A 27,547-nucleotide genomic window follows, 5' to 3' on the forward strand; every position below is an offset into this window, starting at 1 on the left:
TGTATGCAGAATCCGTAAACCTGCTCCCAGTTACTGTTTTAGCTGTTTGGTGTTTGACGACATGTTGTGAGGTTTAACCTGAGATGCTGGCGTTTCAGGCATAATAACGTTAATTTACAAATCGACACGGGATTTTAATGAATCAATATCACTTTATTCAATTTAGCATGGATTGTAATCAGAAAAGCGATAATCAAAACCCACCCCTAATCAAGAACTTGCAAAGTAAAAACATGATCTATGTCAGGTAGCCCTTTTGTTATTTACAGTTAAAAAGAGGATTAGTGTTACTGTGTGCTGGCTGAGTCTGTTTCTTTTCTTAGAAATAGTTTCTCCTGCCCTGGAGAAAATCCACTTGCATGGAACAGAAGAGGCTGTGGAGTGCAGGAACCACACTGCAAGCTGGTAGATATGCAGGTATTCCTGGGTCCTGCAGACTATCACCTAAAAACAATAAACAAAATGATTTTCTAAACTGTGTAGCAATGTAATGTACGTATTGTGTCAAATACATTTTTGTAGTCTTCATCAGCTTTAATTCACATGGAAGTGTTCCTAAAGTCATATGCTGTAATGATATTTACATTATGAAAACATGATTTTGGACATTTCAAGTTTTTCACTTCGGCAGATAAAATGAATTGAGCAAAATCAACTCAAAATATTTCCACACGCCAGAACGTCCTCTCTTCCTCGCTGGCTCCATATCTGTCAGTGGAATGATCACCTCTTCGCTCTCTGTCACCATCAACACACTCCACGAATCCCGTGGATGATTCACTTCCTTATATCTGTTTGAATCAGGTACCGAAGCAGTTACGTGCGTAATGAAGCTTCGGACGTCACTGGTCACGTGACTTTTGCCAAACGAAGCAAGCCTCGACACAGTGCTTCTGAACCAGTGTGTTGTTTTTTTCAACACACGCTCCGGAGCGTCAGCTTCAAGCGGGCCATCACTAGTTCTGTGGGGTTTCTGTGTTGTCAGGAGACTTTGTTGGTAGGGTCTCCCATGGCAAATTGTTCCTGGGTGAGGAACCAGACAAAGACAAGTGGATGACCACAAAGCTGCCATCTCTTTTAAATTAGAACTGACAAACTTCCCCACAGACCACAAAGCACGCATGATCACACTTTTATTAGCCTGAGCAGAAGTGAACAACAGGAAGGAGCTGCTGTGGTTTCACATGCAGAACTTCAGAAGAGTCAGAATGATATTTTATACTAGAAGACATTTGCTTTGTTTAGTCTGTCTCATATCAACAAATAAATCTCAATAATCCTGCTGATAACTTGTGTGGGGAGATGAGCCACATTTGGACATTGAGCTGGTTTATTGTTCTGAAATTGCACCAGACAAATCCTTCATCACCACATGAATGCACACTATGTTTTTGACTACATGACAGGGTTAGTCGTCCAATAACTATTAATTATGTTTCAGTAAAAAATATTTTTCATAATTTTTTCTTTTAAGTTAGAGACAAGTTTAGAAATAAACACCATCTAATACTAATTCTTTGCAAGCTCCTTTGACCATCTAATACACCATTTTTTTAAACCATGAATTTGAAGCAGCGATAATTATCGTGAATTATTTTTTTATGTGCACTGAAATGAAGGAATTTACAGACTTTAATAATGTTGCCTTTATTAAAGTCATGAAAACAACTGAGAACAGATTCCACAACCATGACTGTATTTTGTAGTGATGAATCATTGATGTTATTAAAAAAGGACAGAGGTTCCCAACACATTTTAAATGACATTCAACAGTCATTTTGTGCGAGATTTGCTAACCTGAGTAATAGTGAGGAAGTCTCATGTGAGAACAAACTGAACTACATCAATATCAAACTGAGTCTGAACTGTTCTCCATTTAAAGTCTTGATACACGCTCAATCCTCCAGGTGGGGAAAGTTTCTGTGATCTCAATTTAAAGGTTGCTAGTCTTTATCCAGCAACCCTGTAAGGTAATGAGCTCCTCCAGTGGGTTGCCATGGGTACACTGTTTGTGAGATCAGGTTTTGCAGACACACACTGAAACCATACTTCCTTGGACCAACACAAACTATTCTGCTAACAAAGAAATGAAAAATATTGCCGTCTTTATATCCCTAGCTGCAAAAACATTTCTCACCCTCAGGTGCTCGGTTCTGACACGTGTAACAACCAAACTCAGGACCAGTGACATAAACACCCCCAACTGACCTCTTGATAAATATTATAATGTAGCTACATAAGAGCTGCTACTTAATCTAGCTCTATGTCTTTAGCTTGCTAGTGAGAAACTGATTCAAGTGCCCTCTAGTTTATCTGTAGCAATGTGACAACCCACCGTGGTCTACCCTAATCAATATAAAATAAATTGGACAAATCATAGTGAGAAACCCTCCTATCATGCTCAGGGTCATTTTGACCCTGCTGAATTAGAACTGATATTTCACATGTGGTGGGAGGGAATTTCCTGCAAGGACGTTGACAGCTCGTACAAAATTAGGGAGTAGCAAACTTATAAAAGCTTCCATGACATCCCTCTATCTAAATTACTACTCTTGGTGTATTGTGTACTCTGTAATATGTGTGCTGTCTCAAAAAGTGTCATCTGGGAAAAGCTTCACTGTCAATCAGGTTTTGGCACAACTCTTTGACGGTGAAAGTCACATAGACGAGAATGTGTCAGAGACGGAGGATTGTGAATTCTAATCTAATGAGAATGAGAGTGTTGGCCCTCCTGTTGTCTCTCAATCATCAGCATACACAATGCCTTCCAAAAATGGAAAGATAATATGGTCCCTTTCCCAACTTTAAACAACAGTGGAGACTTAGTGCTTCTAATATTATCAAAATGGTTCCAGTCCCCACCAGGTATGCAGTCAGCCATGTTGAGGACCTCAAGTCATCATTTGAGATCTTTATGACACCATCGATTAAAAATACTGTCCTTCGGATGACAAATTTAGAGGGGAGGTGTGTATATGGGGACAGTTGGAAAGACCTGGCCAAAAGAGTGATGGTTGATTTGGCTGAAGGACTGCGTGTGCATAATTTCACATGCAATTTTTTTTTTTGTATCATGCCTTGGATGAGGAATTGCTCAAAAGGAAGTTTACCATGTTAGGGATAGTGAGAAAGAACAAGCCTGAGCTTCCTTCTGAACTTCTTGCTGTCAAGAGCAGGAAGGTAACATCTTCAGCGTTTGCCTTCACTGAAAAAGCAACTCTAGTCTCCTATTGGCTCAAGAAAAGGAAAAATGTCCTGCTGTTCAGCACGATGCACAAACAGAGTCGAGGACGATTTTCCTGGAGCAGCTTGGTAATACTCTGGTGAAACCTCATATTGAGAGAAAAGGGGCGCCATCTGAGAGCATCAACCACTGTTGCAGCTATTCTGAGGGACGAACAGACAAATACAAACAGCCCAACTTCTCCAATGCTAAAAACCATGGGCAGGAAATATGGAAGGTGCAGGTTTGTCCCAAAAGAAATGATTCTAAGACTAGCACAATGGAAGAAATACGCCTGCAAGGAGCATTCACACACTTTCTGCACAACAGAGGGTGTGTACAAAAAAAAACTTAATTGTTGGACAAGAACTGTTACATATTCTGACTATTTTACTGATGTTTTCACAATTTTCTGTTTCACAAATGGTTGAATTTCACCACAAACACACACATAAAAAAACAAACAAACAGAAGAGCTCTGCCATTGCCGATCTCAAGCCTGGATAAGAAAAGAGGAGGGGTGAGTGAAAGTGATGTCGTGGTGATACAACAAAGGGTCCTGGGTCACAAGAAAACAGGATTCATTCTAAAGGACATGGATGGACACATAAAATAAAAAAAACATGGATAAAAGATTTGACCTAATGGCAGTGCTGGAAAAAAGGTCATGTCATCACCAAAACCCAATAGGGTTCATCCACTTGTGGTCATTAATGTTGACAGTAATTTTGAAAAGACTTAAATGCGAACTTTTAAAGATACATTTATTCTAAATTAAAAGTTTGTCTTGATGGTGGTGCTTGAGTTTCATTATCTAGGAGCTACTTATGTGTTCAATAAATCAACAAAGTGCTTGACGCAAACACTTGGTCAGTAATTGTATGTTGAAGGCAAATGTGTTCATAAGATTGAAGGAGAATGCTAATAACTTAGCATGTTATTATTAGCATGTAGCTTAAAGCAAAGCCTGAGTGAACCATGGCAGAGACAGAAGAAGAGCAGCTTCACCTCTCAGATTTGATTTCTTTTTCTTGTCTTTGATGATGATTTTTCCACAAGTGACGTCTTCAGTTCTCGCTGCTGAGTGGACTGTAGCTGGATCACTGTCTGCACAGCAAACACACACAGAGGACATCAGAGCAGGAATAACAGCTGATCATAAAGAAAATGATAATGTTTAAGAAGTGGAATTTTAAAAAAAGTATTAGTTTTATCTTTAGAGTTGTGGTCTGTGTGCAGAGTTTACTGTTTGTTCAGAAACAGGATGCTGGACGACTGCAGAGCTGTTAGCTTCAGTTAACCACAGAAGTCTGTGTCTCACCTTCAGGTTTCCTGTGAACACATCGTCCCACCAGCAGAACCAGTAACACCAGTAGAACCACAACACAGACTGATCCAACAGATGACAACATAGGTATGAGAGGGGAACCAGGTGGAGGTGTGGATGTAGGTGGAGGTGTGGTGGTGTGTTTGTCTAAAATAAAGCAAACACAGTCATTAAGTTGTCGTCACATTGTGAATGTTGAAAGCTGCAGAAACACAGACAGGTGAGTGTGTCACCTGTGACAGTGATCCAGCTGGATGGAGACTCTCCATGACCGCTGATGTCACACTTGTAGAGGCCTTCATCAGACCTGGAAACATGCTGGATGGTCATGTGACCTGTAGGCTGCTTCCTGATGAGGGAGCCATCTTTATAGAAAGCAGCTGGGAGGTTGGAGGGAGGGGTCTTTGTTCTACAGAGCAGAGTGACGTCATCTCCCTCCATCACAGGGAGGACAGGACTCTGCAGGATCACTGATCCACCTCAACACAGAGACAAACTACAGCATTTCATCCATTTACACACAGCTTCATCAACACTAACTCCACACACTCAGCTTACCAGTGACTGTCAGGTTAACCATGTTACTGATGGGACCCTCTCTGGACTCACACCAGTAAACTCCACTGTCCAGTGGGTACATGTAACCGATGTCACAGGAAGAACCATTTAATCTTCCCCACCCATCTCCACACTGAGTGATGTTTGGTTTGCTTGTGTTCCTCCTCAGAGTCCATCCAGCAGAGCTGTCGTCCTCCTCACAGCTCAGAGACACAAAGTCTCCTTTGAAGAACTGAGAGCTGCTGGGACTCACAGTCAGACGAGCTGTGAGGGTTAAAATAAAGATTGATTATTTGTTAGACTTTACATAGTGAAACATGAACCCAATCAGGTCATATCAGTGAGCACTTATCAGGTTTAAACTGTGACAGAAGAAGGTTACTGACCTTGGTTTGTTGTGCAGCTCAGCAGTGAGATCAGAACTAAAGAGAAATGACACTCAGGTTGGTTTGAGGTGAACATAAAGAACAACTCCACACAAACAGCTGACAAACACACAAACTCATCTCTCTCTGATATATCTGCTCGTTTTCTATTTGATTCCAGAAAAAAATTTCAGTAAAGTTTGACAAAAAAGTAAAAAAAAAAAAAAAACTCTATCCATCCATTCGTCCTTTTCAGGGTCACGGGGGGCGCTGGAGCCTATCCCAGCTGTCATAGGGCAAGAGGCAGGGTACACCCTGGATAGGTTGCACGTCTAACACAGAGACAGACAACCATCAACCTATGAATTGATCAATCGGATTAATTAACCTATCCCCACAAGCTGCATGTTTTTGGTCGGTGGGAGGAAGCCTGAGAGAACACAAACTCCACACAGAAAGACCCCGGCCTGATTGTGGAATTGAACTAAGAACCTTATTGCTGTGCGGCAACAGTGCTAACCACCGTGCTACCGTGCTGCCTTTAAAAAAAAAAAAGTATTAACGATTGAAAAAAGAAGAAGAAAGAGCATCATTCATCCATATTCATTCATTTTTCATCTGTTTTTGAGGAAAATATGGAGTCCAGCTGTCAGTGTTTGACATGTGACATGTTACTGATCAACTGCAAGTTTTCTGTGGCAAGAAACAGATTTTAAACAGTCTCTGCTTCTTATTTAAAGATTTAAAGAGTTCTTTAAACCATCAGTATTGCTACTATAGGTGCACTGACTGCACTGTGGAGATATAGAGAAAAATGTGCACTAATTATAAGTATTACTGTCACACTGTGCAGCTGTGTTGATATGAGTGAATGATTTGATCTTTTCACTGCCTGCTGTGTTTCCTCGACTCCTGAGCAAAGATAAAGAGTCAGTTCAGACCTGCAGTTGGTCCTCGTGGTGTTTTGAACTTGAATTCAGCCTGATTTGTTTTTCATGTCTTCTCCTCCATCATCAGTTATCAGGAGAGCAGACAGTCAAAGTACAAGAATTGAAACAAACACAGAGATTCTACTTACAGAGCAGACACAGCACAGATGTTTCCTTCATCGTCCTTCTCACTCATTTGAGCTTCTTTTCATTTCTGTCACTGACACCAAGTAAAGCCCGCCCTCTTCCTCTGAGCACCAGCTTTCTATTGGTTCAAATAGAGTTAGTGGTTAGTGTGTGTGTGTGTGTGTGTGTGTGTGTGTGTGTGTGTGTGTGTGTGTGTGTGTACGTCCCCCTCAGTGAGAGAGGCAGATATGAGCTGAAACACAGGAATCAAACCAGGGACGCTGCTGTTATGGAGCTGAACTGGAACCATTCAGACACTGAGGCCCTCTGAACACATTTTAATTACAGCTGTGCAGAGACACGCTGATGACTGACTGGAACACTATGATTCACATTTTACATTAACACCATCCTCACACATGGTTCATATATGACCACTAGAGGGAGATGTTGGACTTTAAACACTAACATGGATACAAGCAGATCATCAGCTGATGACTCCTCCCACTCTGCTTGTTTCTTCCTTTCCTCTTTCTCATTTCCCATCTTGCATCCTTGATTCTTCTCTTCGTGTTTTTCAGGATTTTCTTGTTTCTCCAATTTGTCTCTGTGAAATGAATGGACCCCACTCAGCCTCAGGTAATAATAATAATAATAATAATAATAATACATTTTATTTAAATAGCGCCTTTCAAGGCACCCAAGGACACTGTACAACAGATAAAAACTGGAAATATACACAATGATAAAAATAGAAGATAAAAGTTAAAACAGACAGAAATTTAAGAATAGGCAATTTTAAACAGATGAGTTTTGAGGGTGGACTTAAAAAGAGAGAATGAACTAATATTTCTGAGGTCCGGGGGTAGGGAATTCCAAAGTCGAGGGGCAGAGCAGCTAAAGGCCCTCCCTCCCATTGTGATCAGACGAGCAGAGGGAACAGAGAGAGAAAGAGAAGGAGGTGGCAGTTTTGTTGTTTTATTAGGACAATACATCCTTTTTTTATGTTGGGAGGTCAGCTTTTCAGCTGCTTCTCCACTCCTAACTCAGCTGCTCTCTCGAGCCCCTGTGTCATTGAAATAGGGACAGTCTGATTACTGAGTGGCAGCAATTGCCCCGCCAGCCACCCTGGCACTTGAGCCCACTGCACCACCTCCTCCATGGCAGTGGAGCCAGAGACCAACTAACCCCTACCACAGTCCCCTTGTCTCCTCTGTTTCCTGTCTTTGACATGATTGCCTTTAATTAAAAATAGATAAAACATCTTGACATCCTTATATTTTAAATCTTGTTTTAAAGTTGACTAATCTCCATCATGAACAGTTTTGTTTAAGTCCACAAACAGCAGCATCTTATGATGTCAGGTGTAACAGAGATAATGACATTTTTCATATTTACGGACACTTAAATAAATTCCCAGCATAAATCAGTGTGACAGATATCAGAGCTCACTCACAGGAGTCCTCCCTCCATGGTCTGCATATTCCAGCTGTGGCCACGCCCTTTCTACCTGAAGGTAAAAAGACACCTAAAGGATCGACCTCTGCATGATTCCAGCTCCTCCTGCAGCCTCCTCTCTCCTTCTGCCAGGAAGTCTGAGCTCCAGTTTCAGTGAGACTCTTGACTGTATCTAGATGTTACTGATTAGCATGTAGTGATGGTCCGCTTGAAGCTAACGCTCCGGTGCGTGTGTCAAAAAAATCAACACACTGCTTCAGAAGCACTGTGTTGAAGCTTGATTCGTTTGGCCAGAGTCACGTGATCAGTGACGTCCGAAGCTTCATTTAGAACCTAACTGCTTCGGTATCTGATTCAATGGTTTATAAGGAAGCGAATCATTCGTGGAGTGTTTTGATGGTGACAGCGAACCACTGATCATTCTACTGAGAGATTTGGAGCCAGCGAGGGATAGAGGAGGTTCTGTTGTGTGGGAGAATTTTGAGTTGATTTTTGTCAATCGGGTGGGTTTTACAGCTTTGTGTTCTGGCCGTTTACTTTTGTTTTGTGCGTGTTTATTATATCTGAAAACGGGAAAAAGGTAAAATGTCAAACATCTGCTTCCATAATATAAATATCATTAAATAACTTTAGAAAAACTTCCACTTGATTCTTTACATGTAATGTTGTAAAAATATATTTTTTATTGTTCAATTAATCTGAAAATGTTAGTCTGCCAAATGTGCAGCAATTTCATTTATTTATTCTCTTTAGCTGATAGTTTGTGGGGCCCAGGTAGACTGTATAACTGCATCTCTACCAGTTTCTCTGCACTCCAGCCTCCTCTGGGCCATGTGAAGGGAGGAGAAATTATCTCCACGAAAAGGAACAGGTTCGGCCATCGCACATTAGAACAAATTCTCTTTTTAAATAAAAATGGAAAAGGGTTACTTTAAATGCATCATGTTTTTAATTTGCAAGTTCATAAGCATTTTGCTTTTCCATTTCTCAATCAATTCTACCCCCAGGTAAAAATATGTCTAATATAATATTATTTATAAATACACCCGTCTAGCGATTAAATGCATACGTGCATGGAGGCAAGACCTCAAATTCAAATTCAAATTCAAATTTTATTTGTCACGTACAGTCACACACAGTACGATATGCAGTGAAATGCTTAGACAACTGCTCGTGACCTAAAGAAAAAAAGAAAAGGCTATGAATAAGATAGGAAATAAATATGAAAAATTAAAAAGGGTAAATTTAACTAGGAAGGAATAAAATATAAATTAAGGTTAAAAATGAAATAGCTGTACAACACAAATTAGAATGAACGGTAAATTTAACTGGGAAAGAATAAGATAAAATATATAAATTAAAGTTGAAAATAAAATAACTGTACAACAAAATACACAATATAGAACTATATAAGAATGTATGAAGAAATATAAATAAATAAATACACAATAACAGCAGCTGCACAAGTATTAACTGGAAATGAAGAATATAGTGACCAGTGTTGTGCAGTCCACATTATGTCTTGTGCAGTGCAAATATGCTTAAAGTGATTTAAGTGATGAAGTGAAAACAAAGTCCAGAATGTCCAGTGTGTGTGTAAGAACTATATGTGTGGGTCAGTACTGTGTGGTGGTGTGATTGAGAGACCGTATCGCCTGCGGGAAGAAGCTCCTCCTCAGTCTCTCTGTGTTGGTCTTCAGGGAGCGGAATCGCTTTCCTGACCTCACAGCAGAAGCATACTGCATAATGTGTTGTACATTATTATATGTAACGTGGTATTTTTCAATTATTGTATTTACCAACATCAAGAAGTCACAAGCAAAGAAAGACCACACCATGGTGCATATTTAAACAAGGAGAGTTTACTGGTCAAAACTATTTATTGAACAAATAAAACACATTTTCTTAACCACCAAAAAAATACACGTTCAAAGCAACACAACAGCGGCCCAATATCAGACAGGATTCCACTCTGTAGAGTGAGCAATCATAATGAAGCGGTTGGTTTTATTTTGTGGATTCAAGCTGCTCTTCATATTTTTGGCCACCAGATGTCACCAGAGAGGACTGTGTTGAAAAGCTTCGAGTAATGAACCGTTTTTCAATACAAGCTTCAGTGCTTCAGAAAGCTTCATTTGGCCATCACTACTAGCATGTATCCCGCAAGGAAACCCACCAGAAGCCTCTCCCACTTGCACTGTGCTCCTGCAGCTTATATTACCTCTGGAGGGTAATTGGTGGTAAATGAGGGCAGATGAGCAGCAGGTGTGTCCTAAAGGAGAAGGCAGGGGCAGAGAGAGACAAGGGGAGGGACAAGAAAGAAGGAGGAGGAGAGGAAGAGGACAACACCACGCCCACACACTGCCACAGCCTCACAGGATGTAACACCTCAGTATATGAGAAAAATCCACAGTGTTATTAACAAACACACAGAGACATCAAATCTACATTTAAATCTGTGGTGACATGTGACATGATAAACTTCACATGATTTATCTTCTCTGCCAATGACACAAATTAAAAAAGGAATAATTTAAAGTGAAGAAACGAGCACAGCATCCCAGGCTGAAAAGATGGTCTCCAAACTGATGGTTCACAATCCTTTTATTGAACAGCCTTGAATGTGACCCGTAAAAGCTAGAAAATGTACACAATAAAATTACCATTGGTAACTCAAACCTTTAACCTTTTTCTTTATTAACCCTTTAAGACCTACCATAGAACCAAGTCCGCCAGAGCTTATATTATATTTTTACATGCTGTGGAGCCATTTTTGGGAGCATTTCAAGTTGCTATACATCAATACAACCATTACAGCCTTAATTTTAATAATATGTATGCATTAAGTGTACAGTAATTACATAAATTGCAAAAAAGTGCAATAAACTACAAAAAAATTGAACATCGTTTTTGTTTTTTTAACATATATTTCTAGTTAGAGAAATTTAAGAGGCTTATCCCTCAAAACTGTAAATACAAAAAAGTTGCACAAAATAGTTTCCCACCACAGGAAATTTATTTTAAGTGTCTTCATAGTTTTATTTGAGATACACCAATTTTTATACACTGCAGGAAAAACGAAAATAAATATTATAATGCAAATTTGCAAAAGAAACAGCATATGCATCAAAATAAACTATTTCCAGCAGTGCAATATGAGTCCTAAGCATCCCAGAAACGACACAGAAAGTCATAAAGTCAAACATCATAACTTTTAAAAAGACCAGTATAGGCTCATGAGGCCCTGATGGTAAAGAACTACATTTCCGCGAAAATGACATCACTTCCTGTTTTGGGCAGGTCATGGCGGACATGCGGTAGTTTGCACTGATGGACGTAGGAAGTGTTACAAACAGCTGATCGGATCGGTGGGGGGGGCGCGCCCAGGACGCCAAACAGGCTAGGACCGCCACTGCATGCAGAGAACAACATGAACACCATGATAAACATTTAACTGGCTGTGAACAAGAAGGTGAAGCAAAGCTGATGATCTGAGGATAAAAGTGAATGTCTGAGAGAGACAATAGAGAGGCTGAGCACACACACTACAATATGTCTTTGCAAACACATTTGATTGTGTGATTACAGAGACACACGGAAACATTTCACTTACAGTTTTGGTCATTTTGTAATTTAATAAATATCACTGTGTGGATTCTGCTTAAGCAGCCATTAAAGATAAAACTGAAATAAACATACAGTGCTGTGGGCCTGCTGTCTGTGCTCAGTTCTTCTGTTTCTGCAGGATTTTAAACACTGACAACACCCAGGACTCTGAACAGCAGCAACTGACTCAAAGCTGGAAAAAACCTCTGAGACATTTAAACCTTCTGCAGGTCAACAGGAGGCTGGTTTGTTTCCTCACTCTGCTGCTGTTGTCTACATCTGTAGATACAAAAACCAACAAGAAGCACAAAAACTGAGAGACTTGCTATTAGTCCATGCCTCCCTCTGCTGACCCCATCTTGCTTCTTCCCTCCATATTTGTTGTCGCCATCCTTCTCTTGTCCTCCTGTCTGACCTGCAGGTGAGAAACAGGTGTGAGGTGTCAGCTGTCAGGTAGGTAATGAGTGAAGAACAGAACAGAATCCATTTCCTCTTCAAACTGCTGTCAGACATTATCTACTGCACTCTGATCACATCACTCAGACCAGCTGCTTTCTACAAAGTCTCATCAACAACATCTTTACAAACAAACATCAACAACCAGGAAGCAGCTTCACCTCTGATCACACACACACTCAACTCTACTCACTCACCAGGAGGAACAACATGAAGGTGGATGATGCTGATGCGCTTCAAATACTTTGTTCCTATCTGGACAACACGACACTCGTATGTTCCAGTGTCATTAATCGTCACATTCTTCAGAATCAAAGACACGTCTCCATCCTTCATTTCTCTGTCCAGAAGATCCACCCGGTTCTTAAAAGATGGATGCTGGTTTTCTGGAACAAAGTAATCATCCCGGTACAAAAGCACATATTCAGCTCCCAGGTCAGCTCTGCTCCACTTTACAACTATGTTGTTGTTTGGAGCTCGACATGTCAGAGTGACGTCCTGTCCAGATGCAGCTGTGATGTTTTTCTGGTCTGAAAGAGGAAACAACACAGAGCAGAGAGGTTAAAGGTCAAAGTACAACTGTTCATTTCTACAGCAGCCAATCAGAGAGCACTGAGCTGGAGAAAAGTAAACATTACATAGGAGAGACTAAACTACATTTATTTATTATGTAACTAGTTCAAATTTTTTATTCGCCACATGCAGTGACAGGTTGCCCTGCAGTGGAATGAACCCGCCCCCCGACCTTACACACACAACACAGACATCACATGGGGATACAAGTCAGAGAACGGTTGCATTACAGAAAACCACTGAAATGTACACTACAATGGGAAAAGTACAAGAAGAAAAAAAGAGACCTCTACTCATGCTGGGCTACAGGAGGACAGCATGAGAACAGGAAACCAAAAAAAACCTCCTCTGCACAGAAAAGCACATAAATGTCCACAGCACAACATTATAGAGCACGTGACCAGCAACAGGGTTGGGTAGGGGATAAGGCGTAATCCCAGGCAACACAGCAGCCATCCTGCCACTGTGCCGACTCTCCAGCGCGGGCCCAGACCCGCCTCGTGTTCCCTCGTGTTCCCGTGTTCTTTTATGCGAGCAGCTCAGGAGAATTTCAAAGCTGTTCTTTAACACTCCGACACTGGTCTCTCGATCTCCCGTTGGAGAGCCGCGAGCCTCCCCATGATGGTATCAAACTTCTGTTCCGTGGTGTTGTCATTCTTTTGATTCTGAGACCCCACAACTGCAGTGAGCCGTTCTGCAATGTGATCCAACTTTCGCTCAAGGGTGTCTGTCACGGACCGCCGGGGAAGACCGTGTGTAGTGAGTGGAGGACCCAAGAGCAAACAGAGGTGAGGACACAAAACCGGACTTAACAGAAGGCGAGCCTTTATTTAGGGCCGAAAACTTAAGGAACAAGGCAGCAAAGCAACTGAGGGAAAACCTGAACATAGACTGGGAAAACTATGGCTAAACAAAGTACAAACTAGGACTAGTTAAGGCTGGGAAACTATGACAAGGGGTAGGGGAGATAACACAGACGACGCGACGCAGACTACATGAAACACAGAGACTAAATACACATGAGGGATGATCAGGGGAAGTGGCCACACATGGGATCACAGCTGACACACATGAACCTAACGACAGGACAGGAGGGTGCAACTGAATACACTGACAATGAATACAGACTTACAAAGTAAAACAGGAAACATGGAAATTAGACATGACAAGAACTAAACATAACCACGCATACAGGACTCATGACCCAGGGAAACTTAGTACAGGGGAGATGACATAACTGACAGCATGAACTTGACAGTACAAGACACACAGACATAAACACACGAAGGGCAAGGGAGACATTGCAGACGACACAACGGTGGTGGGTCTCATTAGCAACAGGGATGAGACCGACTACAGAAGTGAGGTGAGACGCCTGGCCACATGGTGTGCTGACAACAATCTCTCTCTGAATGTGGAGAAGACGAAGGAGATTGTTGTGGACTTCAGGAGAATGCACACCCAACATGCTCCTCTGACCATTGACGGAGCGTCTGTGGAGAGAGTGAGCAGCACCAAGTTCTTGGGTGTGCACATCACAGAGGATCTCTCCTGGACGTACAACACCACAGCACTGGCCAAGAAATCACAGCAGCGTCTCTTCTTTCTCCGCAAACTAAGAAGAGCAGGAGCACCAGCCCCCATCAAGTACACTTTCTACAGAGGCACCATCGAGAGCATCCTGTCGAGCTGCATCACTGTGTGGTTTGGAGCCTGCAATGCGTCCTGTCATAGAACCCTCCAACGCATAGTGAGAGCTGCAGAGAGGATCATTGGTGTCTCTCTCCCCTCCCTCCAGGACATTTACAGCACCCGTCTCACTAAAAAAGCCCTTTGCATAGCGGCTGATCCCACGCACCCAATGCAAAGCTTCTTCAAGCTGCTGCCGTCGGGGAGGAGACTGCGGAGTCTCCAGGCCAGGACCAGCAGGCTGAAGGACAGCTTCATCCATCAGGCTGTCAGGAAGCTTAACTCCCTCCCGATTCTGCCCCCTCTCCCCTCTCTCCTCCACGGTCTCACTGAACTCTGTCACACACACACAAACACACACACACACACACACACACACACACACACACACACACACACACACACACACTCTCTCTGACTCACTCACTGGCCTGCACCAGTTACCAGTCACTTTGTGGAGCATTGGACTGCCATTACCTCATAAGACTTTGTTATTACACTTTCTCTTACCGTACATTACTAAATCTCCATTTGCACTATTTGCCTATTTGCACTACTCTGCCTGGTTTACACTCAATGTCACTTACCCATTATATTGTATATTGTATAGCTTTCTTGTTATATGTAAAATTGTATTTATTTAAATTTTTACTTTTTAATTATTTTACTTGCATTTTTAATCACTTTTATATTTAAATATATTTAAATGTTCATTTGCTATTTATCTAGGGATTGAGAGTAACGCAATTTCTATTCTCTGTATGTCCTGTACATGTGGCAGAATCGACAAATAAAGTTGACTTTGACTTTGACTTAATGCAAGGGTAATATATACAAATGGCTGGACTACCTTAGAGAACCTAAACAAACAATAAACATCAAAATAGGCTAAACATAACACACTGGGTCACACGACCCAGGACCATGACAGGTGTCATTGTGAGCAGGCCCCTCTCTGATGTATCCCACCATATGCTCAATGGTGTTAGTTTGAGTCTTCACGGCAGCTGTAAGCGTCTCCAAGGTGTTAACCATGCTGCGTTCGGTGTGAGAGGTCGCGCCTCGTCCCATCACTTCAATTCCAGCGGTCAGCCTTGGGGGGGTTTGACCAGCTGGTTTCGCTCTCTTATTTCTCCGATAAGTCAGGGCCAAGCCAGCTTCGATCAGCAAGAACCCTGTTATCATGGTTCCGAATCATCTACTCAGTCATTTGCTTCATTCACCCATGCACTTTTTTCTATGTCAGTCATTTCTATCTAACACACATTCACACCCTCATGGATGCACCAGAGAGCAACTTGACGTTAGTATTTTGCTCAAGAAAATTTTGCCACGCAGACTGAAGAAAACAGGGATTAAACCAACAACAAGTAGGTGACCCGCTCTATCACCTGAGGTACAGCCACCCCCTTCTTTAAGTATTTATGTCTTCAGCTCTAGACACACTGACAGTAATATTTGATCAGTGTGACCAGTGACAGCAGGTTATGGTTCACTGAGTTCACTTAAAGCTGCAAACAGATTGGACAGACAGTCCAGTTTAATTTGATGCGTTTTAAATAAAATAAAATAAAATATACTGTTTGATGGGCAGCACAGTGGTTAAACACTGTTGCATCATGGGAGGAAAAAGGTCCGGCTTCCTCCTACAGTCCAAAGACATGCACTCAGTGGGGTTCGGTTAACTGAAGATTCTAAATTGTCCATATGGTGTCTGTCTGTGTTAGCCCTGAGATAGACTGGTGGCTGGTCCAGGGCGTACCCTGCCTCTCGCCCTATGACAGCTGGGATAGGCTCCAGCCTGCACGACCCTGATAGAGTATGGATAAATATATTGATAGCTAAAGGTAACTAGCTTGTTGTATAGAATTGCATTTTTAATAATAATGGATTGCATTTATATAGCACTTTTAGGACCCTCAAGTGCTTTACAATTCCACCATTCATTCACTCTCACATTCACTCACTGATGGAGGCAAGCTACAGTTGTAGCCACAGCTGCGAGGGGCAGACTGATAGAAGCGAGGCTGCCATATCACGCCATCGGCTCCTCTGGGGACAAAACGACCGAGACTGTCCGAGCCAGGGCTCGAACCGGCAACCTTCCAATTACAAGACCAACTGCCAACTCTGGGCCGTGATCGCCCTAGTCATTTTGAGTCTTACGTTACATTACTAGACCAGTGATTCAATCATGTGTATACCATGACGATTTTAGTTAAATGATATGGAGTACAAATAATATTTGCATAAAAAATATATATAATTACAATTAGTACAATCAGAAAATGACACGAGAGAAATAGTACATGTACATAAACATGTACTTAAATACTAATGTATACTCGGTCGTTGTTTCTTTGGGCAAGACACTTCACCCATTGCCTACTGGTGGTGGTCAGAGCACCCTGTGGCGCCAGCCTCGCCTATGTCAGTGCGCCCCAGGGCAGCTGTGGCTACAATGTAGCTTGCCGTCACCAGTGTGTGAATGTCTGTGTGAATGATTGAATGTAGTGTAAACCAGCGTCCCCAACCTTTTGTGTGCCATGGACCAGTTTATGCCCGACAATATTTTCACGGACTGCCCTTTAAGGTGTCGCGGATAAATACAACAAAATAAAACTAGTACCGGTACGGAAAAAAAGAAGATTTATTCATAACACACATGAAAAGACCCAGGAAAACCAAGTTAACGATAAAAACAATAACAAAATAACGCTGAAAACCAATAAAAACCCTGAAAACCATACATTTCAAACCCGAGCCTCAACTCTCGCGCCCAGTACGAAACGACTCACGGACCGGTACTGAGGCCCGGGGGTTGGGGACCGCTGGTGTAAAGCACTTTGGGGCCCATAGGGACTAGTAAAGCGCTATACAAAATACAGGCCATTTACCATTTAATGTATAATAAGTATACAGTATGTACTTTCTTACATGTCAAGATGATGTTTTATCTTGTCTGACAGGAATCTGATTCCATATAAAGGATTTCACCCTAAAGCAGTGCTGCTAACTGATTAGCATTATCACACCGGCCAACAAACTGAATCAATTTGAAAATTATTCTTTAATATTAAGTTAAACAGAGTCAAACTCAGTTTAGTTTCTAACAGTTAAATCTCACCTGCAGAGACGAACAGGACAAACATCAGCGTGGAGCAGAGCGACGCAGTTACAGCAGACATGTCCGTGTTCTCTGTTTCTGCTGATCTGACTCTTAGTTTGTTCTGAGTCTGTTGGTATTTTCACTGAACAACTGAACCTGAGTCTAAACCTGAATACTAGTTTAAATTTAAGGTTTAACTAAAGATCAAAATTTGCCTTATGGCCGTTCGATCGATCTCAAAATGTCTGACTGTGAACTTAAGGAAGTTAAGCCACGTAACGTTGTGACGTGTTATGTTGTGACGTGTTACGTTGTGACGTGTTACTTTGTGATGTGTTACGTTGGACCGTATGCAGATCATAAAGTCCATTGTTAAAAAAGAGTTCACAAAATATAAAATATATAAAATCTAAAGCAGGTCTGAGAGTTTAACAAGTTCAGTTGTTAAATGATCTCCACATCATCTATCATCAGGTACTATGACTAAAGGCCATCTGTTAATCCAGAACATTAACATTAACAATCTTTTAATCTACTCAATCTCACAGACTTCAGTCAACCTGTCAGATTACCTAAAAGACTGAAAGACGTCATTTTAAACACTTACTGTTGTTCTGAAGGATCTGAAACCCTCAAACTGTCTTCTGATCATCAGGATGGAAGAAAAATCCATATAAAGATAAAAAAAAAAAAGTGTGAGGCTGGTATAATCCATCTGCTTTCTCTGTAGGTCAAAAGAAACTACTTAAGGTTTATTCAACAAAAGCATTTTTTACAGTAAACAATTCAAAGATAAAAGACAAAATGTAACAAGTTAATCTGTGTGTAAACTCCACTCTGTATGACAAAAACTGAACAAACGTGCTAATATTTCCCTTTTACATCCCATTTTTACAGATACATCTTCTGACATTCACATTGTCTAACATGACAGTCGTGTTTAAGTACAAGGAACTGAACATGTAGATGTTTAGAGACAACCGTCAACTCTGTCTTTCAGTGAATTGAAATGAACTTGTTCTAATGAATAAAGTCAAAAGTCATGACCTCCTGTGTGGCTGTTCTGGAGAACTTTGTCCACCTTTGATTGTCTTTAAGTTGTGTTGGAGCCACAGAGAGCAAATCTTTGTTCTTCATGGAGAAGTAGTGAAGCTGTTTGGACTTTTCTATGAAACATCAGTGCAGGAGTCTCTCAGTACATCTGTTTACAGTGAGGGACAAAGAAGCAGCAGAAAACATGGAAAAGACGAGCAGCAGCAAATACTCTGCAGGGAGAGAGCATGCCGCTGCTGCAGCACTTCCCGGAAATCACATGACTTCATACTCTTCAGTTGTTGATCTGATTATTTGTTCTTTTGTGATATTGAGGATTTTTTGTTTCCTGTTGTTTTATTTTGGTCTGTTCTTCCTTGTATCTCATGTCTAGTTCTACTTCCTCTGTCTCTGTGATTGGCTCAGCTGTGCTCCCACATGTTGTCTCAGTCTTTCTTGCTCTTTGTTGTTCTCTCTCACAGCTGTGTCCCATGAAGGTTACAATTTAAGATGGTGATGAGAAGATGACGCCTCATGGAGTGTGTGGCACATTCACTTTACTCTGTCAACACTGTGTTGGTGTGACACTGAAGTACACCATCTGTTGGATTAAATAATCATTGCAGACAACCTGGATAAAGAGTGAACTAAAGTCATTCATTCTGACAGCTCTGTACCGTGTGTGGGTTTGAAATCAGCCCTGATGGCTCGTGTAACTTCTGCTTGTAGATCAGCTGATCACAGCCTGGAAGCAGCTGGAGCTCACATAACAAATCATTCTGACTTATTTCATTATTCCATGCTGTACCTCCTTTTTTACTTTTTCTTCCTCTCAAAGTGTCTGGTTATCAGTAATTATCTATAATTTACTGAATAATATGTGGAATATAAAGCAGAAGCTGTGGATGACTTACTGTAGTCAGTTCAGGAGAATCCTCAGAGTTTCTGCTCCTCATCATGATGGAAACATGAAAACATGTTGATGCTCTTTGAGCTGGAATCAGTCCAAAGCAGCCGTGAGTGTGAACCAACAGACATCATTATAATAACTCTGACACGAATCCTGATAGAAATCCTGCTCACTGACCTCTCTAACTGTAACTCTGTCACTGACACATCTGCCAACATCTGTTCCTGTAACAGCTCAGAGGAGGAGTTCAGCTCTTTCTCTCAGATTATTATCAGGACAGTCAGAACAGGAGCAGAGTTTTGGTAAATGTGGCTGAAAGCACTGTGAAGTCATGCAAATACCAAACCTGAAACTCACCGATGGTAAAGTGGACACATGTGTGACCTTGAGGATTGTTTGCAGATGTCTATGAGGTCTGTGTGTCACATTTTCAGCCGTTATTGAAGGTTTTGCTTCAAGTCAGTTCTGTGAATTCAAACATGGTGAAGGTGGTGATTTGAAAAAAAAAAAAAGCTGTGAACATCCAAAGATGAGAGGAGCTCATGTCTGCTAACTGAAGTGTGGAGAACACAGATACTTTAGGGAGAAGTGTAAAGGATCCATGCAGAGAACAACATGAACACCATGAAGAACATTTAACAAGAAGGTGAAGCAGAGCTGATGATGTGAGGATAAAAGTGAATGTTTGAGAGACGTTAGAGAGGCTGAGCTGTTTTGGTCAGTTGGTGATTTAATAAATATCACTATGTGAATTCTGTTCGCATGGTGAACAGTGACATACAATTTTATCACTGCTCAGTGACAAAATTGTATGTTCTATTCTAACATCCTCATTCATGTCAAAGTTTCTTGAACAGAAATTAGATCTAAAGGTGACGTCTTGTGAATTCCATCTTTGCTCCAGCTCTGTACTGTGTTCGTGTTTGAAATCAGCCGTTATGTAACGTGTGCTTGATCAGGTCACAGACTTTGAGGATTGTTGACAGATGTCTATGCGGTTTGTGTGGAACAAATTAAACAATCAAAGATGAGAGGACCACACAAAGTAAAAGGTCAGAGGAAAGCAGAGCATGTTTTCATGTTTGTTCAGGTTTGCTTAATGAAGTTTAGACAATAATGATCACACTGATGATCTGACAGTTTCCTTCTGGTCCCTCCTCTGAGGTCAGAGCCTGAAGATGTTTAAATCAGAAACTCTGAAGGTCTTTGAGTGTGGAGAGAGTAAAACATGTGACATCAATGTCTCAAAGTCACAATAATAATAATAAGTTTTCATCTTTATCAAAGTCACATCACCAGTGGCGTGTCTAGAAAATTTTGTTGGGGGGGCCAGGTAGGGGCACAGATTTGGAGAAGGGTGGCAGATGTAATTGGCAGATAATGTTAAAAACAATTCTACCAACCGTTAACCATAATTCAATAACCCTATAAACCTAATAACCGAATGCACTTTTAACTCTTATTAGAATGAGATTTTAACCACTACGGTGCAAAGTTTTTAGATACTGCATTGATAAAGTACAAGAGATACAATCAGTCAGTGTTTATTCAGCAGTCAAAGACATCAATATTTGCATAGTATTTTTACTGACATGTAGAGCACACATGTTTTGGGCAAAAACATTTTTGAATATTAAAATACGAACATTTTTAACATACAATTGGCAAATTAGCCAATGCCTGTTAAAAAAAAAAGATAATCTTCTCACAAACTGGTGTTTGATTTTGAAACAGGAAAAAAGTGGGGAAACAACTGAAAAGACTAACATTTGAATAAAACCTGAGAGCAAGTAAATACTTTCTATGCTGCCTTATGGTAAACTTTGGTAATATTGATGTATAAAGAACAACACTGGCTGATGATGAAATACAGTCAGCTGGCATGGTGACACTGCCAGTATTAACCTGCAGGGCTGGACTGGGACAGAAAATCGGGCATTTTGACTACAGACCGGCCCACCAGGTAGTAAAGCCATAAAGCCTTTGAATGAAAACAAATGCTGTTGTGACAGTGATGTACAGTCTTGTTGGTATATGTATGATTTCTATACATTTTACGTCAGATAAAAACTTTGTTCACAAGATTCAGATAATTATTTAATAAAAGCTAGATATTTTAACTGAGAATAAAAAAGAAAAGTATTTCTTTGTGCCCCCCTCTCCCTATTAATGCCCTACTTGGCCCCCTGGCAACACACTGCTAGACCCGCACCTGCACAGTTACCAGCTGTCAGCTACATAAAAAAAGGATCCTGGTGTTATTTATCTCTCAGAAACAGTTCATAACTTCCCTTCAACTCATTCATGTCACCTAAAAGGTAAACCTGTTTCTCCATCACCTGTTCAGCTCTGATGGTTCAGTAAGGACATCTCCTGGTTTCATCTTCATGTTTCCCTCTCATCACATATCCAAACCGACATCATGACCAGCAGGTTTACAGCTGTGGCTCCAGCAAACATCAGCTGATACTAGAAATTAATATTAAATAAATTCTAACAACAGCTGATCAAGCTTAAACGTGCTGCTTTTGTTTAGCGCGACATCTGCTGGTTTCCTGTTTCTGGTGCAAAGTGGGCGATAAATAAATGAGAGAGAAAAGCTGATCATTGATCAGTTTCATGATTGAAGTAGCAATAGAAGAGCGGGGGGGAGATAAGAGAAGAGGTAGCTGTAAATACAGAATAACTCCAGCTTTGTGTCTTTTTCCATTCTAGCTAAAGTCCGGGACAAACTGCGTCTCTTCTCAGCTCAATACGAAATGCGTAATATTTTCTCTGATTGAGGGACCATTCCATTTTTTTAAGGAGCCGTTGGCAACTCTACTAAATAACCTTATGAATAAAATAAAGTTCACTATCAGTAACATCATAGCAACCGAACAGCTGTATAGAAACTCGTCATGCTAGCTCACGCAGTATGAGGCATTGTAACTGACTGTAAAAAGTCAGCACAACAAAAATGAACTCCACCTAAACTTGGTTTATATCTGACCCAGATAGACTGCAGGTCATAACTTCTTACTTGAAGTTCAGTTCACCTGACACTTGGACCAGCGGCCACCTCGGGTCTCTCCTCCTGCCTCACCTTCCCTCATCCACCTGTTGCCTCTGTGGAAGCTCCGCCATAGCCACCACCAAACAACTGAGTTATTTTTACACATCGGCCAAGATCTGGCCAATCCACCACCTCCCATTGTTCATGCCGTTACAAAAATAAATAAATAAATAAGTCATCAGCCCACCATGCAAACGTCCGATGGCTAGTCCAGCTATGTTAACTTGTTAATCTTTCGCCGAAAAAATGTTTTCTGCGGTGCCGTCTTTCGTGCTTGGCTCTCCTACCTTTGCTAACATGATGTGCATAGTGCAGAAGCCGGTGCTGCATTCACTTACCCTCGGATATCTGAGCTTCACTGTGAAACCATAATCGTACATTTCATATTTCATTAAATTTTATTGTTTTAGTGGCCACTCTGGTTGGGGGGTCAGGCCACCCCACTGCACATCACATGTTACAAAGTGCTGTCCCACTGCTGTGTGCACCATACGAACATGTGACACCATCGCAGTGTTTAAGTGTTAGAGTGAACTCCTCATCCTCTCCTTCAGTCTGAACCAGGAAGTGATGTCAGCACAGATCAGAGTTTTTCCTCTTTAACTGAATGCTGTAGGTGAAACATTTAGAGGACACCAGTCAGCTGCTCTGTGATTCCAGTTTTTACAGATTCAAGAAGATCTGAGGCCGACTCAATGATCTGCTGTGAGAACACACTCACATGTGACAGAAACCCTCAGAGACACAAAGTAACATTTTAGTGTTTTGTAATAAAGTAACACACTGACACTGATCACAGCTCCACTTTCTCTGAAAGCAGCTTTGAGCAGCAATCAGCAGGATTCTGGTGAACAGCTGTTCAGGTTTAGGACGGAGCTCAGACTGTCCTGGTCACACTGAGCAGCGACTGTTTGCTCATCTGGACTCTTTGTGTTGTTGTTTGTGTGTTGTTGTTTGATAGCATCACTGTGTCATATATCATGTACTTTATCTGCTTTATACTTTTCTACATAGATCATAACTAGTTCATGTAGTTGTGCTCTTGCACTGATTGTTGTGTGTGTGTACTTGTGAAGCAGCACTGGATCAATGCATACAGTGGGGCAAAAAAGTATTTAGTCAGCCACCGATTGTGCAAGTTCCCCCACTTAAAATGATGACAGAGGTCAGTAATTTGCACCAGAGGTACACTTCAACTGTGAGAGACAGAATGTGAAAAAAAAAATCCATGAATCCACATGGTAGGATTTGTAAAGAATTTATTCGTAAATCAGGGTGGAAAATAAGTATTTGGTCAATAACAAAAATACAACTCAATACTTTGTAACATAACCTTTGTTGGCAATAACAGAGGTCAAACGTTTACTATAGGTCTTTACCAGGTTTGCACACACAGTAGCTGGTATTTTGGCCCGTTCCTCCATGCAGATCTTCTCGAGAGCAGTGATGTTTAGGGGATGTCGCCGAGCAACACGGACTTTCAACTCCCGCCACAGATTTTCTATGGGGTTGAGGTCTGGAGACTGGCTAGGCCACTCCAGGACTTTCAAATGCTTCTTACGGAGCCACTCCTTTGTTGCCCGGGCGGTGTGTTTTGGATCATTGTCATGTTGGAAGACCCAGCCTCGTTTCATCTTCAAAGTTCTCACTGATGGAAGGAGGTTTTGGCTCAAAATCTCACGATACATGGCCCCATTCATTCTGTCCTTAACACGGATCAGTCGTCCTGTCCCCTTGGCAGAAAAACAGCCCCATAGCATGATGTTTCCACCCCCATGCTTCACAGTAGGTATGGTGTTCTTGGGATGCAACTCAGTATTCTTCTTCCTCCAAACACGACGAGTTGAGTTTATACCAAAAAGTTCTACTTTGGTTTCATCTGACCACATGACATTCTCCCAATCCTCTGTTGTATCATCCATGTGCTCTCTGGCAAACTTCAGACGGGCCTGGACATGCACTGGCTTCAGCAGCGGAACACATCTGGCACTGCAGGATTTGATTCCCTGCCGTTGTAGTGTGTTACTGATGGTGACCTTTGTTACTTTGGTCCCAGCTCTCTGAAGGTCATTCACCAGGACCCCCGTGTGGTTCTGGGATCTTTGCTCACCGTTCTCATGATCATTTTGACCCCACGGGATGAGATCTTGCGTGGAGCCCCAGATCGAGGGAGATTATCAGTGGTCTTGTATGTCTTCCATTTTCTGATGATTGCTCCCACAGTTGATTTTTTCACACCAAGCTGCTTGCCTATTGTAGATTCACTCTTCCCAGTCTGGTGCAGGTCTACAATACTTTTCCTGGTGTCCTTCGAAAGCTCTTTGGTCTTGGCCATGGCGGCGTTTCGAGTCTGACTGTTTGAGGCTGTGGACAGGTGTCTTTTATACAGATGATGAGTTCAAACAGGTGCCATTCATACAGGTAACGAGTGGGGGACAGAAAAGCTTCTTACAGAAGACGTTACAGGTCTGTGAGAGCCAGAGATTTTCCTTGTTTGAGGTGACCAAATACTTATTTTCCACCCTGATTTACGAATAAATTCTTTACAAATCCTACCATGTGAATTCATGGATTTTTTTTCACATTCTGTCTCTCACAGTTGAAGTGTACCTCTGGTGCAAATTACTGACCTCTGTCATCATTTTAAGTGGGGGAACTTGCACAATCGGTGGCTGACTAAATACTTTTTTGCCCCACTGTATAACTGATGTGCACATGTCCAACAGAAGAAGGTCGTCATCGTCTGTCCTGTTTCCTTATTCTGTCATTATTGCTCCCAGAATTGTGTTATTATTTCAAACATGTGAAGTTGAACTCTGACACATAAAATCAAACAGCTCAGCAACCAGTCACACATTTAACTGTAACGCAGCTCTTTGAGTGTTTGAACCTGCTGTTGTGTTGCTTTTGTGTGCTGGTGTCACAGATGGCTGCTGCTGCCGTGACAACAAACACACAACCACTGTCATGTTGTCTGATTTAAAGGACATGAAGAGAGCGGAACAACACAGTTTATTTTTTCAATACGATGTCACAATGATGCCATAAAGAGTCACAAAATCACACACTGCATGAAAACATCTTAAAATCTGAAATTTTACAGGTTATAAAAGCCAAAGATTTCCAGTTCTGCTCCAATCATGTGGGTAAATATAATAAATACAAAGGTCAAAGGTCAGGGTCACGTGAGGACAAAGCTTTAGTTTCCATCTCCAAACATTAAAACAATATATTAGTCATTGGAGGACATGAACACTCTTTGTTTGAGCTTTTTAAAATATTATTTTTTCAGTGCAACATTATGTGACTTCACATTGACATAAAGATGAATATACTGCACTAGATTTACATATTAACACTGCTGACATCAGCACATGATCTATAAAACCTGATGATGTCATCAGGCTGACGTCAGCATGATGCCATAAAGACATCATGAAACATCAGTAGTAGAGCCCTCTTGTTATCTCCTGTAGTCTGAGTGTAGCCATTATAACAGTGAGACAGCACTGCCACCATGAGGTCAAACTGGAGCATTGCAGGTAATAATTCTCGGCCTGAACACTGTTGGAACATCAGATTTGGTTTTATCAGAGTTAAAGGCAGTAATTAGGCTCCAACCTTGTGCAGAGGCTACACCTGATGTTAATAAAAGTCTTTCTATGCAGCCTTGAATAAATATCTGTGTAATATCAGCGCTTTATGCTCGAGTAGAAAAGCTATTAAAGTGGTCCATTTACCATATTTAATGATTTGGGGATGAGACAAACTCCAGGCTTCATACCTGAACCAGCTAAATGACACTATTTGACTTTTTTATTATCACAGTAGATACCAAACATACGTTTGTACCAAAACTGAATTCAGTTAGCTGTTAGCTTGCTTTTCGTGTAATACGTACTATTGGTCATTTTTACGAGTCCCATGATTTCTAATCAGTCGGGAAAAGGACAAAGATGGCAGTCAGTGGACATAGTGGATTAATGAGCTAAAGACACGATTTATAGGTTTCATGGTCTGACTGTGTGGATGCTGAGGGTATAGCTGTCTGATATTCTGATTTTTCTGATTGTCTGTCACAGTCGACATTTTGTTGGAGATGATGTATTTGAATGTGAAATTACTTTAAAATTTTGACAAATTTGACAAAATATAGTTTAACATGAATTTTTGAATCCATGTTCACAGACTGTGTCTCGTCAGATTACAAATTTAAATTAATAGTTGAGAGCAGTGAGTTCAGTTAAGTCCACGTATAGAGTATTTAAGTCAGATGGACTGAGAAATCTCAGTGTGGACCATGATATTGATTTTTTTTAATGCAGTAAAATAATTCCTTTATTCCCACTGTTAGCAGTGTTTGATTTAGTGTTTTCATAAAAGCCTATTTCTTGTGTGTATATTAGTGCTCAGAAGAACAGACATGTGGTTTAAGGCCTAGACAAAAAAAATCCTCCTCATCAACACTTTTTTGTTTGTCAGGGGACATTTGTTTTGTAATAATTGTTGTTCTTTTGATATGATTTGCAGCAGGCCATAGTTTATTTAACACAGTGGATGGTGCAGCAGAGATACCTGACTCAAAACAGGACACTCTTTCAGGGCCAGTGAATGTCACCTCTCCTCCAGCTACAGGTAGATATGAGCAGCACTTAGATGAATTTTTTGATTTTGCTCTGACAAATATGTAGCTTGCTATCGCCAGTGTGTGAATGTGTGTGTGAATGGGTGGATGACTGAATGTAGTGTAAAGCGCTTTGGGGTCCTATGGACTAGAAAAGCGCTATACAAATGCTGGCCATTTACCATAAAAAAAAAAAAATTAACATTTTAGAAATTCAATTTCCTGATCCATTTTTGATCTTTTCTATCACTTTTCCCAATGTACCTGCAATTAATTCCAGATCCTTGTCTCTGTGTCGCTCCGTGTACCTGGCCTGTACCACCACAGTCGCTGTCTTCACAGTTTCCGCCCTCCGTCTTTCTTTCACACAATGTTGTGATCATAGTCCTAGACCCTATCTTTGCATGTGATTAGCTACATTAAAATGAAGGCCTACAGAATATGACATAAAGTCATTGTGAGCTGAGATTCTAGGTTTATCCAATTGTCACAAGAAGTCACCTCAGG

At 41.1% G+C, this 27,547-nt stretch overlaps 2 protein-coding genes and 1 long non-coding RNA gene across 3 annotated transcripts in view; all 3 read right to left on the reverse strand.

Annotated features, from left to right (window-relative positions):
- LOC146712974 (butyrophilin-like protein 2) overlaps positions 1-17,586 on the reverse strand; it is a 285,791-nt gene extending 268,205 nt beyond the window's left edge. The window contains exons 1-2 of the mRNA XM_085437249.1: positions 17,438-17,586; positions 12,313-12,578 (exon numbers count right to left, since the gene is read on the reverse strand). Coding sequence (XP_085293375.1) covers positions 12,313-12,578; positions 17,438-17,498 — 327 coding nt within the window. The 5' untranslated portion in view covers positions 17,499-17,586. The remainder of the gene's footprint in view (positions 1-12,312; positions 12,579-17,437) is intronic.
- Positions 4,179-5,360, reverse strand: LOC146712984 (low affinity immunoglobulin gamma Fc region receptor II-like). Its single transcript, XM_085446221.1, has 4 exons — positions 5,109-5,360; positions 4,784-5,029; positions 4,545-4,697; positions 4,179-4,330 (listed from the first exon to the last, which is right to left on the reverse strand). The coding sequence occupies exons 1-4, from the start codon at positions 5,188-5,190 to the stop codon at positions 4,179-4,181; spliced, it is 633 nt and encodes a 210-aa protein (XP_085302347.1). The 5' UTR covers positions 5,191-5,360.
- Positions 10,573-11,805, reverse strand: LOC146712985 (uncharacterized). Its single transcript, XR_014917562.1, has 2 exons — positions 11,686-11,805; positions 10,573-11,398 (listed from the first exon to the last, which is right to left on the reverse strand). It is a non-coding gene; the product is annotated as an uncharacterized LOC146712985 (long non-coding RNA).
- Positions 17,587-27,547: the final 9,961 nt, after the last annotated feature.

This window comes from Copadichromis virginalis, linkage group LG3 (genome assembly GCF_057382275.1).
Source record: "Copadichromis virginalis isolate Kocher_CV1m ecotype Utaka linkage group LG3, C_Virginalis_male_GT1.1, whole genome shotgun sequence".
In the NCBI taxonomy this organism is placed as follows: domain Eukaryota; kingdom Metazoa; phylum Chordata; class Actinopteri; order Cichliformes; family Cichlidae; genus Copadichromis; species Copadichromis virginalis.